The 13,353-nt window shown below is 41.1% G+C and overlaps 1 protein-coding gene across 1 annotated transcript in view; it reads right to left on the bottom strand.

Annotated features, from left to right (window-relative positions):
- Nucleotides 1–2,438: 2,438 nt before the first annotated feature.
- The window catches only part of dmrt1 (doublesex and mab-3 related transcription factor 1), a 122,780-nt gene continuing 111,865 nt past the window's right edge, over nucleotides 2,439–13,353 (bottom strand). The window contains exon 8 of the mRNA XM_052020626.1: nucleotides 2,439–2,601. Within this exon, the coding sequence (XP_051876586.1) occupies nucleotides 2,439–2,601 (163 nt within the window). The remainder of the gene's footprint in view (nucleotides 2,602–13,353) is intronic.

Genomic DNA, 13,353 nt, shown 5'->3' on the forward strand with positions numbered 1-13,353 from the left:
CTAAGAGTCTTTCAATTCTTGTTTGGGGGATTTTTGCCCATTCTTCCTTGCAAAAGGCTTCTAGTTCTGTGAGATTCTTGGGCCATCTTGCAGGCACTGCTCTTTTGCGGTCTATCCACAGATTTTCGATGATGTTTAGGTTGGGGGACTGTGAGGACCATGGCAAAACCTTCAGCTTGTGCCTCTTGAGGTAGTCCACTGTGGATTTTGAGGTGTGTTTAGGATCGTTATCCTGTTGTAGAAGCCATCCTCTTTTCATCTTCAGCTTTTTTACAGAGGGTGTGATGTTTGCTTCCAGAATTTGCTGGTATTTAATTGAATTCATTTTTCTCTCTGCCTGTGAAATGTTCCCCATGCCACTGGCTGCAACACAAGCCCAAAGCATGATCGATCCACCCCCGTGCTTAACAATTGGAGAGGTGTTCTTTTCATGAAATTCTGCACCCTTTTTTCTCCAAACATACCTTTGCTCATTGCAGCCAAAATGTTCTATTTTAACTTCATCAGTCCACAGGACTTGTTTCCAAAATGCATCAGGCTTGTTTAGATGTTCCTTTGCAAACTTCTGACGCTGAATTTTGTGGTGAGGACGCAGGAAAGTTTAGAGAAAAAAGGGTGCAGAATTTCATGAAAAGAACACCTCTCCAAATGTTAAGCACAGGGGTGGACCGATCATGCTTTGGGCTTGTGTTGCAGCCAGAGCCAGTGGCACGAGGAACATTTCACTGGTAGAGGGAAGAATGAATTCAATTAGTACCAGCAAATTCTGGAAGCAAACATCACACCGTCTGTAACAAAGCTGAAGATGAAAAGAGGATGGCTTCTACAACAGGATAACAATCCTAAACACACCTCAAAATCCACAATGGACTACCTCAAGAGGCACAAGCTGAAGGTTTTGCCATAGCCCTTACAGTCCCCTGACCTAAACATCATCGAAAATCTGTGGATAGACCGCAAAAGAGCAGTGCATGCAAGATGGCCCAAGAATCTCACAGAACTAGAAGCCTTTTGCAAGGAAGAATGGGCAAAAATCCCCCAAACAAGAATTGAAAGACTCTTAGCTGGCTACAGAAAGCGTTTACAAGCTGTGATACTTGCCAAAGGGGGTGTTACTAAGTACTGACCATGCAGGGTGCCCAAACTTTTGCTTCAGGCCCTTTTCCTTTTTTGTTATTTTGAAACAGTAAAAGATGGAAATAAAAAAGTAATCTTGCTTAAAATATTAAAGAAATGTGTCATCTTTAACCTTATACCTTTTGGATATCAGGTCATCTTTTACTCGTTTAGCTATTCACAGTAATAGAAATTTTGACCAGGGGTGCCCAAACTTTTGCATGCTACCGTACATTGGGTATGTACCCCTTCAAGAATTTGCCATGTGACCAATTGTTCTTTTATGTGTATGTTGTTAATTTTGAATGGGCCAAATCCAATTTATCTTTCTACAAGTAGGCACACAGAAAAAGAATACTCTTTCCCTCTATTTCAGGTTCTGTTGTCCAATAAAGTAGACATTGGTTAAAAACTGACAGCCCTGAAGATCAGATACAGAGAGAAGCAACTGAATTTGAACAAGGAAAAATTGAAGTTCAAAGTGAAGGAAATCTCTTTCATGGGTTTCTTCATCAGCAGAGTAGGGATTGAACCCAAAAGCTTCTTGACTCTGTGGTGAGAGTCCTAAACTACTGTTACAGATGATCCCACAGTTGACTCAGGGTGAGAGGGGAAAGATTTAAAAGGGACTTGACAGGCAACTTTTTCACACAGAGGGTGGTGAGTACTTGGAACGAGCTGCCAGAAGAAGTGGTTGAGGCGGGTACAATGGTATCATTTAAGAAGCACTTGCATTGGATCATGGAGGGGTGGGGCTGAGAGGAATATGGGCTGAACGCAGGAAACTGGGACTAGCTAGGTGGGCACCGCGGTCAGCATGGACTGGTTGGGCCAAAGGGCCTGTATCCGTGCTGTATTGCTCTGTGACTCTGTAACTCAGATCAAACAGATTTTGAGTTTTCTTAGTCAAACACATTCTCATGAATAATATTCCATATTGTTTATTCTTGGCCATTCCAAACAAAAAACTGCCTTATAAATGACTGGTTTTTTGTTTTACATATGTTTGTTGAATAACGCTCCATTTAAAAAAGGTCAGGCAATTGAAGTATTTAAAGACCTTGTCCAGTATAATGGTAAATTATGCTGATTAGGAAGAACCTGGATTTGGCTTAAGTAACTCTCGGTGGAAATGAATATGTCTGAACAATCATAACTTTAATAGCTTTTCAGAGTTGAATTGCCTGAGAATATTCTCTAAATTACACTGACACGTGATAAACAGTCTTATGGGCAAGTTTATAGAAGCAGATAATTCACTGCCTTCAGATGAAGAGAGGTTAGAGGAGAACTTGGCCAGAAAAGCTGCAATAGAGGAAATGCTATAAAGCAACACAGGCACCTAGAGTAAACAATGTACAAAATGTCAGCTTTTCAACGTGGATGTCATGGTCATCTTCCACCAGCTCTCGCTGCGGCTGGTGACATCCCAGCTGGTCATCCTGGGCGTCATTTGCAACTGCATCATTGATGCTACTGGACGATCTGATTAAATGGCAAGCTGTGCATCACCCTTAGCAACTTTATACGGTGGTAAGATAAGATACGATAAGATACAGCATCTTTATTAGTCACGTACATTGAAACACACAGTGAAATGCATTTTTTGCATAGCGTGTTCTGGGGGCAGCCAGCAAGTGTGGCCACACTTCCAGCGCCAACATAGCATGCCCACAACTTCCTAACCCGTTCGTCTTTGAAATGTGGAAGGAAACCGGAGTACCCAGAGGAAACCCACGCAGACATGGGGAGAATGCACAAACTCCTTACAGACAGTGGCCAGAATTGAACCCGGGTCACTGGCACTGTAATAGCGTTAGGCTAATCACTACACTACCGTGTCTGCCCATATAAGGTATAAGGTGGGAGCTAGAAAGTTTAGAGGGGATCTGAGTGGGAATTTTTTTAGAGCGTGTGGTTGGAATCTGGAACATGCTGCCTGAGGAGGTGGTGGAGGTAGGTACCCTCAGTACATTTAAGAAGCATCTAAACAAGCAGTTAAATCGCTAAAGCATAAAGGCTACAGACCAAATGTGGTTAAATGGGATTAGTATACAGTAGATAAGTACAATGTTTGGCGTGGAGATGGTGTGCCTGAGGGCCTGTTTGCTTTCTGTACAATTCTATGACTCTGTGACTATCTATGACTCTACGACAATATCCCAGGTTAAGATCAGATGGGACATTATGGCCCTGGATAGACTTCCTCTTTGTGTCCCAAATGCTGATGTTTTGAATCCGACCACTGCCTTCTGCAGGCTGACTCACCTACAGGACAGCTGCAGGGGAAAATGGAAGCTGAATATGAATTTGGTGACTGTAGAAAATGTTGGGGAACTTAAAAAGGACAACACAGTTTGGCGATCTGTGTACCAATTCTTTGACTCCCCGGTGCACTGGTAGGAAGCAATCAAGAGCTTTTTCTTCCTCAAAAGTGTTTAGAAAGCAAAGAAAGTCAGAGAGAAATGTACCAACTCCAGGAAAGCATGAGAAATCTACTGCTGCTGCTGCCAGTGGGAACGATTGTGGAGGAAGAACTTCAGCAAGTAAAGAGCCAGCAAGCCTCCTTCATTTCCTTGGAGTCTTTTTGTTTTGTTCCATGGAGCAGGATGGGGTGTGCTCAAAGTTCCCTTCCAAAGAGGCAGCTCCGTGATTGTCAGCCTTAAGGAAGAGGGCAGTTCAGTGACATCCTCCTTGCCTGCACCTTAATGAGCAGGAAGATTGCCCCTGATGTAAACTGCCCCCTACTGTTTAGGTGAGTGGTAGGATCTGGGGGGAGTTGATGGGAATATGGATTAATGTAGGATTAGTGTTGAATGGGTGACTGATGGTTGGCACAATCTCAGTGGGCTGAAGGGCCTGTTTCCTCCATGATGCTCAATGAAACATTCACCTCTGAGCAGTGGAGTGGAGTGAAGACTTGCCTTACCAGCTTGGATTAGATGAAGACCTTTGACAGGATACTACAAAACTCAATGGACATGCTCCTCAAATTGGGTTTTTGGCAACTAATCAGCAATTGGATACAATTACTCTACACTGAGATCAGTAGCACAAGTTATATTTAAGGGTGGGAAATGGAAAGTTCTGGAACAAACCTGGAGTGAGGCAAGGCTACCCACCTCACTGTCACTGTAATCTTGTTTGCATGTTGAGTCTGTCAGGAAGGTTGCAACAGCCACTACTGAGCTTGTTATCAACCTTCCTGGGAGAGTTATGCAGCCAAACAAAGGTTGGGGGAAACAACAACTTGCACCTCATCCAACAGGAGGTGATGGGAGAGACCGTAGCATCCGGCCAATGTGTCAATACATGGAGCAGGTGCTGCTAGTCCCCAGAAATGGCTGCACTCACCATGCAGCCCAAGCCCCTCATCTCAGACAGTGCATCTCACCCAACCCTAACCCTCACAGGCAGCTGCTCCACACTGAGCTGGGAGCCATCCGTTGCCAAACTTGTGTCTGGTTCCCAGCATGGCAGCACACAACAACAGGGAGGGAAGGTTATGCACCAGGTTCCCAGTAACCAGGCTCCCAGTGCAGAAGTGGAGAGGGCAGGAGTTTGTGTTGGGTTCACAGGACAGCAGCACTGTCAGCAACGAATCTCTCTATATATAACACTATAAAGACCATCTTAGTGCTGATTCCATCAGCTCTCTCGTTCCTGAGAATGCATACTGAACACTAAGCAAGGTAGCAGTCTAGGATGTTATTTATCTGCAAACTTTATGAACAAAATATATATTTTTGGAAAATAATCTTGTTGGCTGAAAACTAATGATGAAATGTTCTAAGTTAAATTTTTGGGTGCAATTTAACTTTATTGGGAAGGAGTTTCTGGTACACATTAACCCGACTGTGGTCATCCTAAGCTCTTTTCCAGCTGCAATAAGGCCTCTCCAAAGTGTACCTCACACCACATATAACTGGAACCAGGCATAAAGCCTTATTCTAAATGTTCTCAGGCGAACTGTTGGATTCCTTATATTCTTATCTTCAGATGTTTTTAATATTAGAAAAGACCTGAAATTGTGTTTACATTCCTTCAATATTAAAATGGGCCCTTAATATGCAGTTCTGTCTGCATGCACCAAAAATATACAAGATATGTTTTTTCCTTCCTCTTTTGCCTCATTTCTTTCTTATATATATTGGGTATATACCTTTCAAGAATTTGCCATGTGACCTTTCGCTCTTCGGTGTGTATGTAGTTAGTTTTGAATGAGCTAGAACTAGTTTGCCTTTCTGCAAGTAGGCACACAGGAAAAAGAATACCCTTTCCCTTAATCTCATGTTCTGTTGTTTAATAAAGTAAACCTTGGTTAAAACAAAACTGACAGTCATGAAGACCAGATGCAGAGAGAAGCAACTGAATTTAAAGGAGTAAAAGCTGAAGCTCAAAGTGAGCTTTCTTGGGTCACTTGGTCAGCAGAGAGGGTCTGAAGCCAGATCCAGCAAAAGTCAAGGCAGTAAAGGAGATGGGAAGCCAAAGAACGCTGCACAAATGCAGTGCTTTCTGCAGCTAGTTCACTGAGTGAATCCCTGTCCTATCTGAGTGAGGTATGTGAACCACTTAGAGAGCTGACCTGTCCTGATGCAGAGTCTCAACTTGAAATGTCGACTATCCCTTTGCCTCCACATTTGCTTAGTTCCTCCAGCAATTTGATTTTTTTGCTCCAGGTTCCAGCATCTGCAGTGTCTAGTGTCTCCAGGAAGAATGGTGTCAGGTAGTCATTCACAAGCACACAATATAAAGACTGCTAGAACCAGAGAAAAAGTGTAGGCAGATACAGCAAAAACAAGTCAGTACAACAGAAGTGACAAATACCTGCCACCACTAAGGGTATGAAAACAGTAAAGATGAAACCTACATTAGACTGATGCCTGTTGTGGAAAAGGCTGTGATGACTCAGTGCAAACCATACCCCAGATCATACAAGGTCACAATGGAGCAGAGAGTACCAGAACAGAGGAACGGGTACCATCTCAGGAAGATCACTGAAGAAGCTGAAAGGTAAGAGATGTGGGGAAACCAGAGTGTGCTCTGCCAGCCCTGCAGAGTGAGAACATGACAGCTCATCACCAGTACCTGGGAGAACTGTGACATTGAATATCAGATACAAAAGAACAGTTCTTTGACACAAGAATTTGGAAGACTTTGCATCAAAGAAAACCACACAATGACTGGGCAATTATTTTTAAAGTTAGTTTTATTAAAGTAGGAAGGTAACCGATGCAATATTCATTGTGTTCCCCTTTAAGAATTGTACCATGTGACCAACTGACCCTTTTATGCATATGTTGTTACATTATTAGTGTTGAGCAGGCTAGCTCAGATTTCCCTTTCCCTGGGTACTATACAGAAAAAAAATCCTTCATTTAAGTTTACGTTATTTTGTTTTATAAAGCACTTTGTTAGTTTAACTTTGTGGCTACCTTCCAGTATCTGAGAGGATAATCCTGTTGCAGAAGCAATTCACACCTGGAAGGTAACTCCGCTCTTTGGGCATGTGTTGCACTCTGAAGCTATTGGTCTGATATTGGTAATAATCGTAGCCTTTCATGAGCCTGTCTTCTCACAATTCTATCCTCCTCTGTTCCTGCTTTTTTGATGACCTCAAAATGTTTGAATAATTAAATAAATTTATGGGAGTTGATGGCACCTGTATTGAGGATAAACGTGGGTGAAATCCATTGTAATGTCCAGACAAACAGGCAAAGGGTTTGACACTTTCTGAATGCATTTTGGTAAATTGACTGATTTATTCAGTGCATTTCCCCGGATCTTTGGTGTGCTTAATCTAAGACATAATAATATGGCCAACTGAACAGCCAATTAATTGATGCAGTTAACAAATGGTGGGGCCATTTCAGCTACAAACTGTGCAATATCTGGGTGAAATGTAAGAGCAAGGAAGATGTTGAGGCAATTCATTTCTGGTGCAAGACTCCTTCAGGAATTGTACACGGTAATTACTTAGGGTCTTCTACCTTCAGTTGCTTCATCAATGATCTTCCCTCCATGAAAGAGCAGGGTTCCCAGTATGAGACTGTGGGTTGACCTAACAAATATCCCAGCCACATTATAATCTTTTCTCCGACAAGTACCCTTTTCTTTGCAGATCCACATCTTACGACTGATCTTAGCTTGTAAAGGAGTCTTTTACACAATATACTATCAAAGGCCTTTTGGAATTTTGGGATGTTAATATTTTACTTTATATACCCTCAGAGTAGAAAGGGTAAATCATTTATGGGTTGGCATGTTTAACAAACTGCCTAACCCATTCTAAGTGATTTACCTATTGTAAATTGATCCAGTAACTTGTGTCTTTTGGGAAAGAAAAAGGATTGTGAAGCCATATTGAAAGTGGATCCAACAAATCTAAAAAGTTACAATTGAGAAAATTTGAGGGTCTTTTCGTGCATCCAGCCACACATCCTAATCACATCTCCAGCCATTGTGTAGGAGGGCTACTATTGCAAAGGAATGTTTGTTATTATTGTTTTCTCTGTTATAGTTAGTGCAGTTTTGATATTGTCCCTGGATGCAGCTATGATTCCAAGAGAAGGCACAGCCTCTGAACAAATTTCTTGCTGAGGCGTAGATCCAGAGCCTGAGGTGTCCCCATTCCATATAGTAGACATGCTTCCTATTAGAATTTTGCATGCCTGGGTCCAGCTTCTGGTTCTTTCTCTTGCCTTTTCAAAAACATACAGCCCCATGAGTCCTGATAATTTGCCTGTGCACCAACATCAATTAAAACAGCTGAGTCCTTGCTTATACAATCAATTGGTCAGTTGTATCTTGTAAATCCACACAAGCAATTCCCATTTTGATAACAGTCATCATTAATCAGGAGAGATTTTAGGAACACAGTCAAAAAAAGCATGCATTATATAATGTGTGGAATTTCCATGCATAAATCCAAATGCAGCATGTGCATGAATTTTAACAGACAGATGTCATACCCTCAGCATCGCAAAGCAGTGTGGTTTGAAAAGTAGCAGGGAGAAAGAATACATAAGCAGCAATGTATAATATAGTGTCAAATAAATAAAAAGTGTGCCTCAGAAATGCATCTGCCTTTAAGAAGGATTGAATACAAATAATAGGCATTGGTCTAGCGGTGAATTATAACTGAGTACTTAATCTTTGTCTGATGTTTCCATCGATCTACCTATTTGCATTTTCCATTTTCAGTTTATTGTAAACAGTGAAGCTGCAGGTGCAGGATCAATTGGAAGAATAATCCACTGAGTGTAGGTTAGATTTTTAACTTTTTTAAAATTCTTACATAGGATTTGGACTTCCCTAAGAAAGCCACCACATATTACTTATTTTTAATTGCTTTTGAGAAGTTGGTGAGCTGCCTTCTTGAACCACAGTGGAAAAATGTCAACAGACCACAGTACTGTTGGATAATAAAAGTAGAAAATACTGGAAACACTCAGCAGGTCATGCAGCATCTGTGGAAAGAGAAACAGTTAACATTTAAGGTCTGGAACTGTTGACAGAACCAAGAACGCAAACTTTGAAGAAGCTCTCTGCTCTCTGGGGGTCTTCCATCTGTCCCTTTTGCCTCTTTCCCCCTACATGGTTTCTCTTTTCCTTCTGGTCCTTGATAAGACATTGACCAAAACTCACTTCCACAGTCACATCTCTTTTCTTAGATAGCTCTGGTTCCAACTTGTCCCACATAAATTTCTGCTCTAATTCTACCCTTCACAATTTGGACCCATTCAGGACCAGAGGTATGTTTACACTATCTACTGTTTCTCAAAGTCCTAACAAAGGTTCCCAGACATGAAATATTAACTGTTTCTCTACCCACAGATGCTGCCCGACCTGCTGAGTGTTTCCAGCATTTTCTGTTTTTATTTTAGATTTCCAGCATCTGCAGTTTTTTTGATTTTCATGTACTGTTGGATTAGGTATTCTAGGATTCTGATCCAGTGATGATGGAGAAATGTCATGATCTTTCCAGGTCAGGATGGAGGGGAAATTGCAGGTGGCAACAATGTATCTATCCATGCACCTAGTAACTTGTAAATCCAGGCAGTAGAACTTGTGTGTTCAGGGGGTCTTGGAAAGTTATCGTTTTGCATCATAGGGATGGTATGCAATACAGCCACAGTAATGGAGGGAAAGGATACTTCATATGGAGGATAGACTGCCAATCAAAGGGTCTGCATTATCCTAGATGATTTGTGTGTTGGAGCTGTATTCATTCAGTTAAGTGGACAGTATTCCGCCAAACATCTGACTTGTTCCTTGAAGACATTGGAAAGGCTAAGAAGTCTGGAGGTGAGTCATTTTCAATATAATACCGAGGTTCTGACCTATTCTTATAGCCAATACATTTTCATGTCCACATTTCCATATCTTGGAAGTTACCTCTCCTCCAATGTTGACCTTAATGACGAGATCCAACATCATCTTAAATGTGCTGGAACAGCTTTTGGACGTCTCTGAACAAGAGTCTTTCATGATTGTGACATCCGAACAGACACTAAAATGTTAGTGTACAAAGCAGTGGTGATCCCAACGCTCCTGTATGCATCAGAAACTTGGACAACATACTGATGACATCTGAAGGCACTTGAAAAGTTCCATCAATGCTGTCTTCGAAATATCTTAAATATCAGCTGGGAAGATAGAAGAACCAACATCAGCGTGCTAAATGAAGCAAAAACAACAAGCATTGAAGCCTATGTTATCAAGAAACAACTAAGCTGGAGCGGTCATGTTGTTCGGATGAAAGACAAACGTCTGCCGAAACAAATCTTCTACTCCCAGCTTAAAGTAGGCAAACGTAAAAGAGGCGGACAACAGAAGAGATTCAAAGACGTCTTAAAAGCCAACATGAAGAAATGTAACATCGACATCAACAATTGGGAAACCAATGCCAAGGACAGGAAGCTCTGGCAAGCCATCATTCGAGAAGGAACAGCAACTTTTGAAGCCAACAGATGTGAGGAATTAGAGAAAAAGAGAAGAAAATGGAAAGAGAGGCAGCAACAAACAAAGCCCGATCTGCCATCTGGAACTACCTGTCCTGAATGCATAAGAACTTTCAGAGCCAAGATTGGACTCATAAGCCACTTGAGAGCCCATAAATAGATCAACGGAACGAAGACCATCATCTTCGACCTCGAGGGATAGCCACAACGACAACGATATTTTCATGGCTAGACTCATCCTGGTCAAAGGGTGGCCTCACAGTACAGATACTGAGGAATTCCTAATGGAAATGCTGTTGGATGTCAAAAGGTTGGTGAGCAGACTGTTGTTGGATATGATCATCGCTGGCACATGTCTTGTGTAAATGTTGCCTGCCATTTAACCTGAATCCTGATCAGGTCTTGTTGCATTCAGACAAAAATTGTCTCATTATCTAAGTTGCAAAATGAATTGAACATTTTGTCAGCATTCCCACTTTTGACCCTGCGATGGATAGAAATTAATTACTGAAGCAATTAAAGTCGATTGGCCCTTGGACATGACTGAGGAACTCCTGCAGTTATGTCCTTAGGCTGAGATTACTGGTTTCTGGCAATCACAAGCATCTTCCACTGAAACGAACCAGAGGACTCATGATTTCCATTGATTTGAAGTTTTCCTTGATCCTGTATTCATTTGAAAGTTGCCTTGATGTCATGGACAGTTAACACAAGGACACATCAAAATATGACCTTGATTACCATCTTGGGTGGATGTAAAGAATCCCAGGAGAACAGGGGACCTCCACCAGTGCTTAGGTCAATATTTATTAATCAATTAACAACACTGAAACAAATTACCTGGATGTTTTTGCATTGTTGTTTGTGAGAATTAAATGTCCACACATCAGCACTACAATTCCCACAGTCACACTTCAAACCATACAGAAAGGGCTACAAAGTGTTCCTAAGATTGAAAAGGAAGCAAGATAAATGATGTTTATATACAGTATATATATATATAGCTCTTTTTAAACAAGAATATCCAGCATTAGTACTAAGAGTATTCCGGTCTTTTCTGGTCTTTTTGCAAAGTTGGTGGTATGTTGGATTCAGTAAAGCTTCTGGCAATAGTATTTCAGGTTGTTGACATTCGGAATCTCTGCAAAGGTGGTGCCATTCAAGTTGAGGATGGCCATTGCTTGATGTGACATAAATGTTACCTGCCACTTGTCAGCCCAAGGCTTGATTTTGTTGAACTCCTGCTCTGTGCTGACACGGGCTGCTTCATGCAGTAGTGAGAGAGTCGTGCACTATCAGCGGTGCTGGGTTTCAGATGGAACGCAATACTGATGGTCCTTTCCCCACAGGTGACTTAGTGAGCCCCAGTGTTCCAACAAAGACTTTTAGGGTTCTCAAATATCTCAGCCATTGTTTAACCTTCAACCTTGGAAGGAAATTAGGCAATATTTGACCTGATCTTTGGTGGATTTCTAACTGCCCCAAATGCACTTCTCAACCTTCCTCCATATCATCCGATCACTACGACTTATGGAATCCTCCTGTACATAACCTGGTTGTTCTATTTGCCTAATTTACAACAGTGATTATAATTCCAAAGTGATTATTCCCTAGAAACTCCCTACAGGTAGTGCACAGGTCAGAAGCAGATCTGGTTCCCTGGAGCTGTGAGGTAGCAGCATTAACTGCTGAAGTACCATCCCTACCACACTTGCTGGGCTAACCAGAGTTCTGGATCATTGATCTAGAGACATGAGTTTCAACTCGAGCATAATAGCTAAGGAATTTAATTCCATCTTTATTAAATTATTTGAATTTAAAGCTAACTTCGGTACTGGTAAGGACAAAACTACTGGGAAAACCCATTTAATTCACTAATATCTGCTTTCCCTACTTGGCCTGGACAATATTTGACTTCAGAACCACCAATGGGGTTGATTCTACTACCTCCTCAGTTCAGGGGCAATTAGGGATGGACAGTACATGTTAACATTGTCTGTGATATCCACATCCCATGAATAAATGGATAAATAAATAAATAAATCATTCTTTTATTCTCTCCTTCATTATAACATGAGATAGGCATAAAATATTTCGGGAACAGTCCCTTTCCTCGCCATGTGATGAAAAGGAAGTCATTGATGAAGCAACAGAGGGTAGTTGGTCCAAAAACACAGGAAACCTAGATCTCAGCAATAGATCCAGCAACCATGTTGCCCTTTCGTGTTGGATACGATTCCAACCATCAGAGGTTTGGAATACCACTAACATCAGGGTACTGAAACCACACTTGGTTGGCTGCTGCCTTGATGTCACCTGCAGTGATTTACAGTTCTCCTTTCTAATTCAGTACCTGTACCAGGTCTGGAATAAGTCAGGGAGAAAATGTAAATGCAAACAGTTCTGTTAGAACCAAAACTATGAATTTATTAAGTTATGACTGAGTAGCAGTTGTTTGATGGTATCTTTGATGCTTCATTTTGATACCTCAGTGGAAGATCAGTGAGGGTTGATAGGTGATATTTGATGGTTTGTAACTGAGCAATATTTTATACAAGAACAGAAAATTATGGCATTGTTCCCAAATTATTCTATTCATGTCTCATGTCATAATAAAGCAGAGGGTGAAAAACAGAATTATTTGTTTATCTGCTTCTTCGTCTTGCATTTAAGTGGAGATGGTAACCAATTTATTCTGCCGATGTTCTAAAAAAATCAGTCTTGAATGATTCTGGTGCTTGGTTACAGCTGAACTGCTGACTGTGCACTCTCTACATTTAGTGGCAAAGATCTTTGGAAGTACCAGTTTGTTGTATTTGTAGAATGCCAATTCCTTGGTTTACAAAAAGAATAGGTGGGAATTTCCAGCCTTGCTCTACATTATAAATGTGCCAATCAACATTTTTACAGTCCCAAGGAGGTTCAATATCAGTCTGGATTTTTCCTGTTCCTTGTTAAAATTCCAACTAGGTGAAATCATCTTCACAATTGTATATAAATCTTGACCCAATTCCTGAAGCTTTACCATAAAATACCTCACAACAATGTAAAAGTGGGAATATAACATCATGTTTTTTCAGGAGCATTACGGATATTTATTTCAAAGAAGTTCACAAAAACAGAAATTTTATGTTCCGTAGATACATAGTAGATGTGTGTTCTGTGAGTGATGAATTGCAACTCCAGTTAAACAAGTGGGATGTAAATAAAAAATTGTAGCTCAGGCAGCATCTCTGGAGGAAGAAACAGATTTAACATTTCAGATTGACGGCTC

The sequence above is a fragment of the Pristis pectinata genome, chromosome 7, assembly GCF_009764475.1.
Source record: "Pristis pectinata isolate sPriPec2 chromosome 7, sPriPec2.1.pri, whole genome shotgun sequence".
Classification (NCBI taxonomy): Eukaryota; Metazoa; Chordata; class Chondrichthyes; order Rhinopristiformes; family Pristidae; genus Pristis; species Pristis pectinata.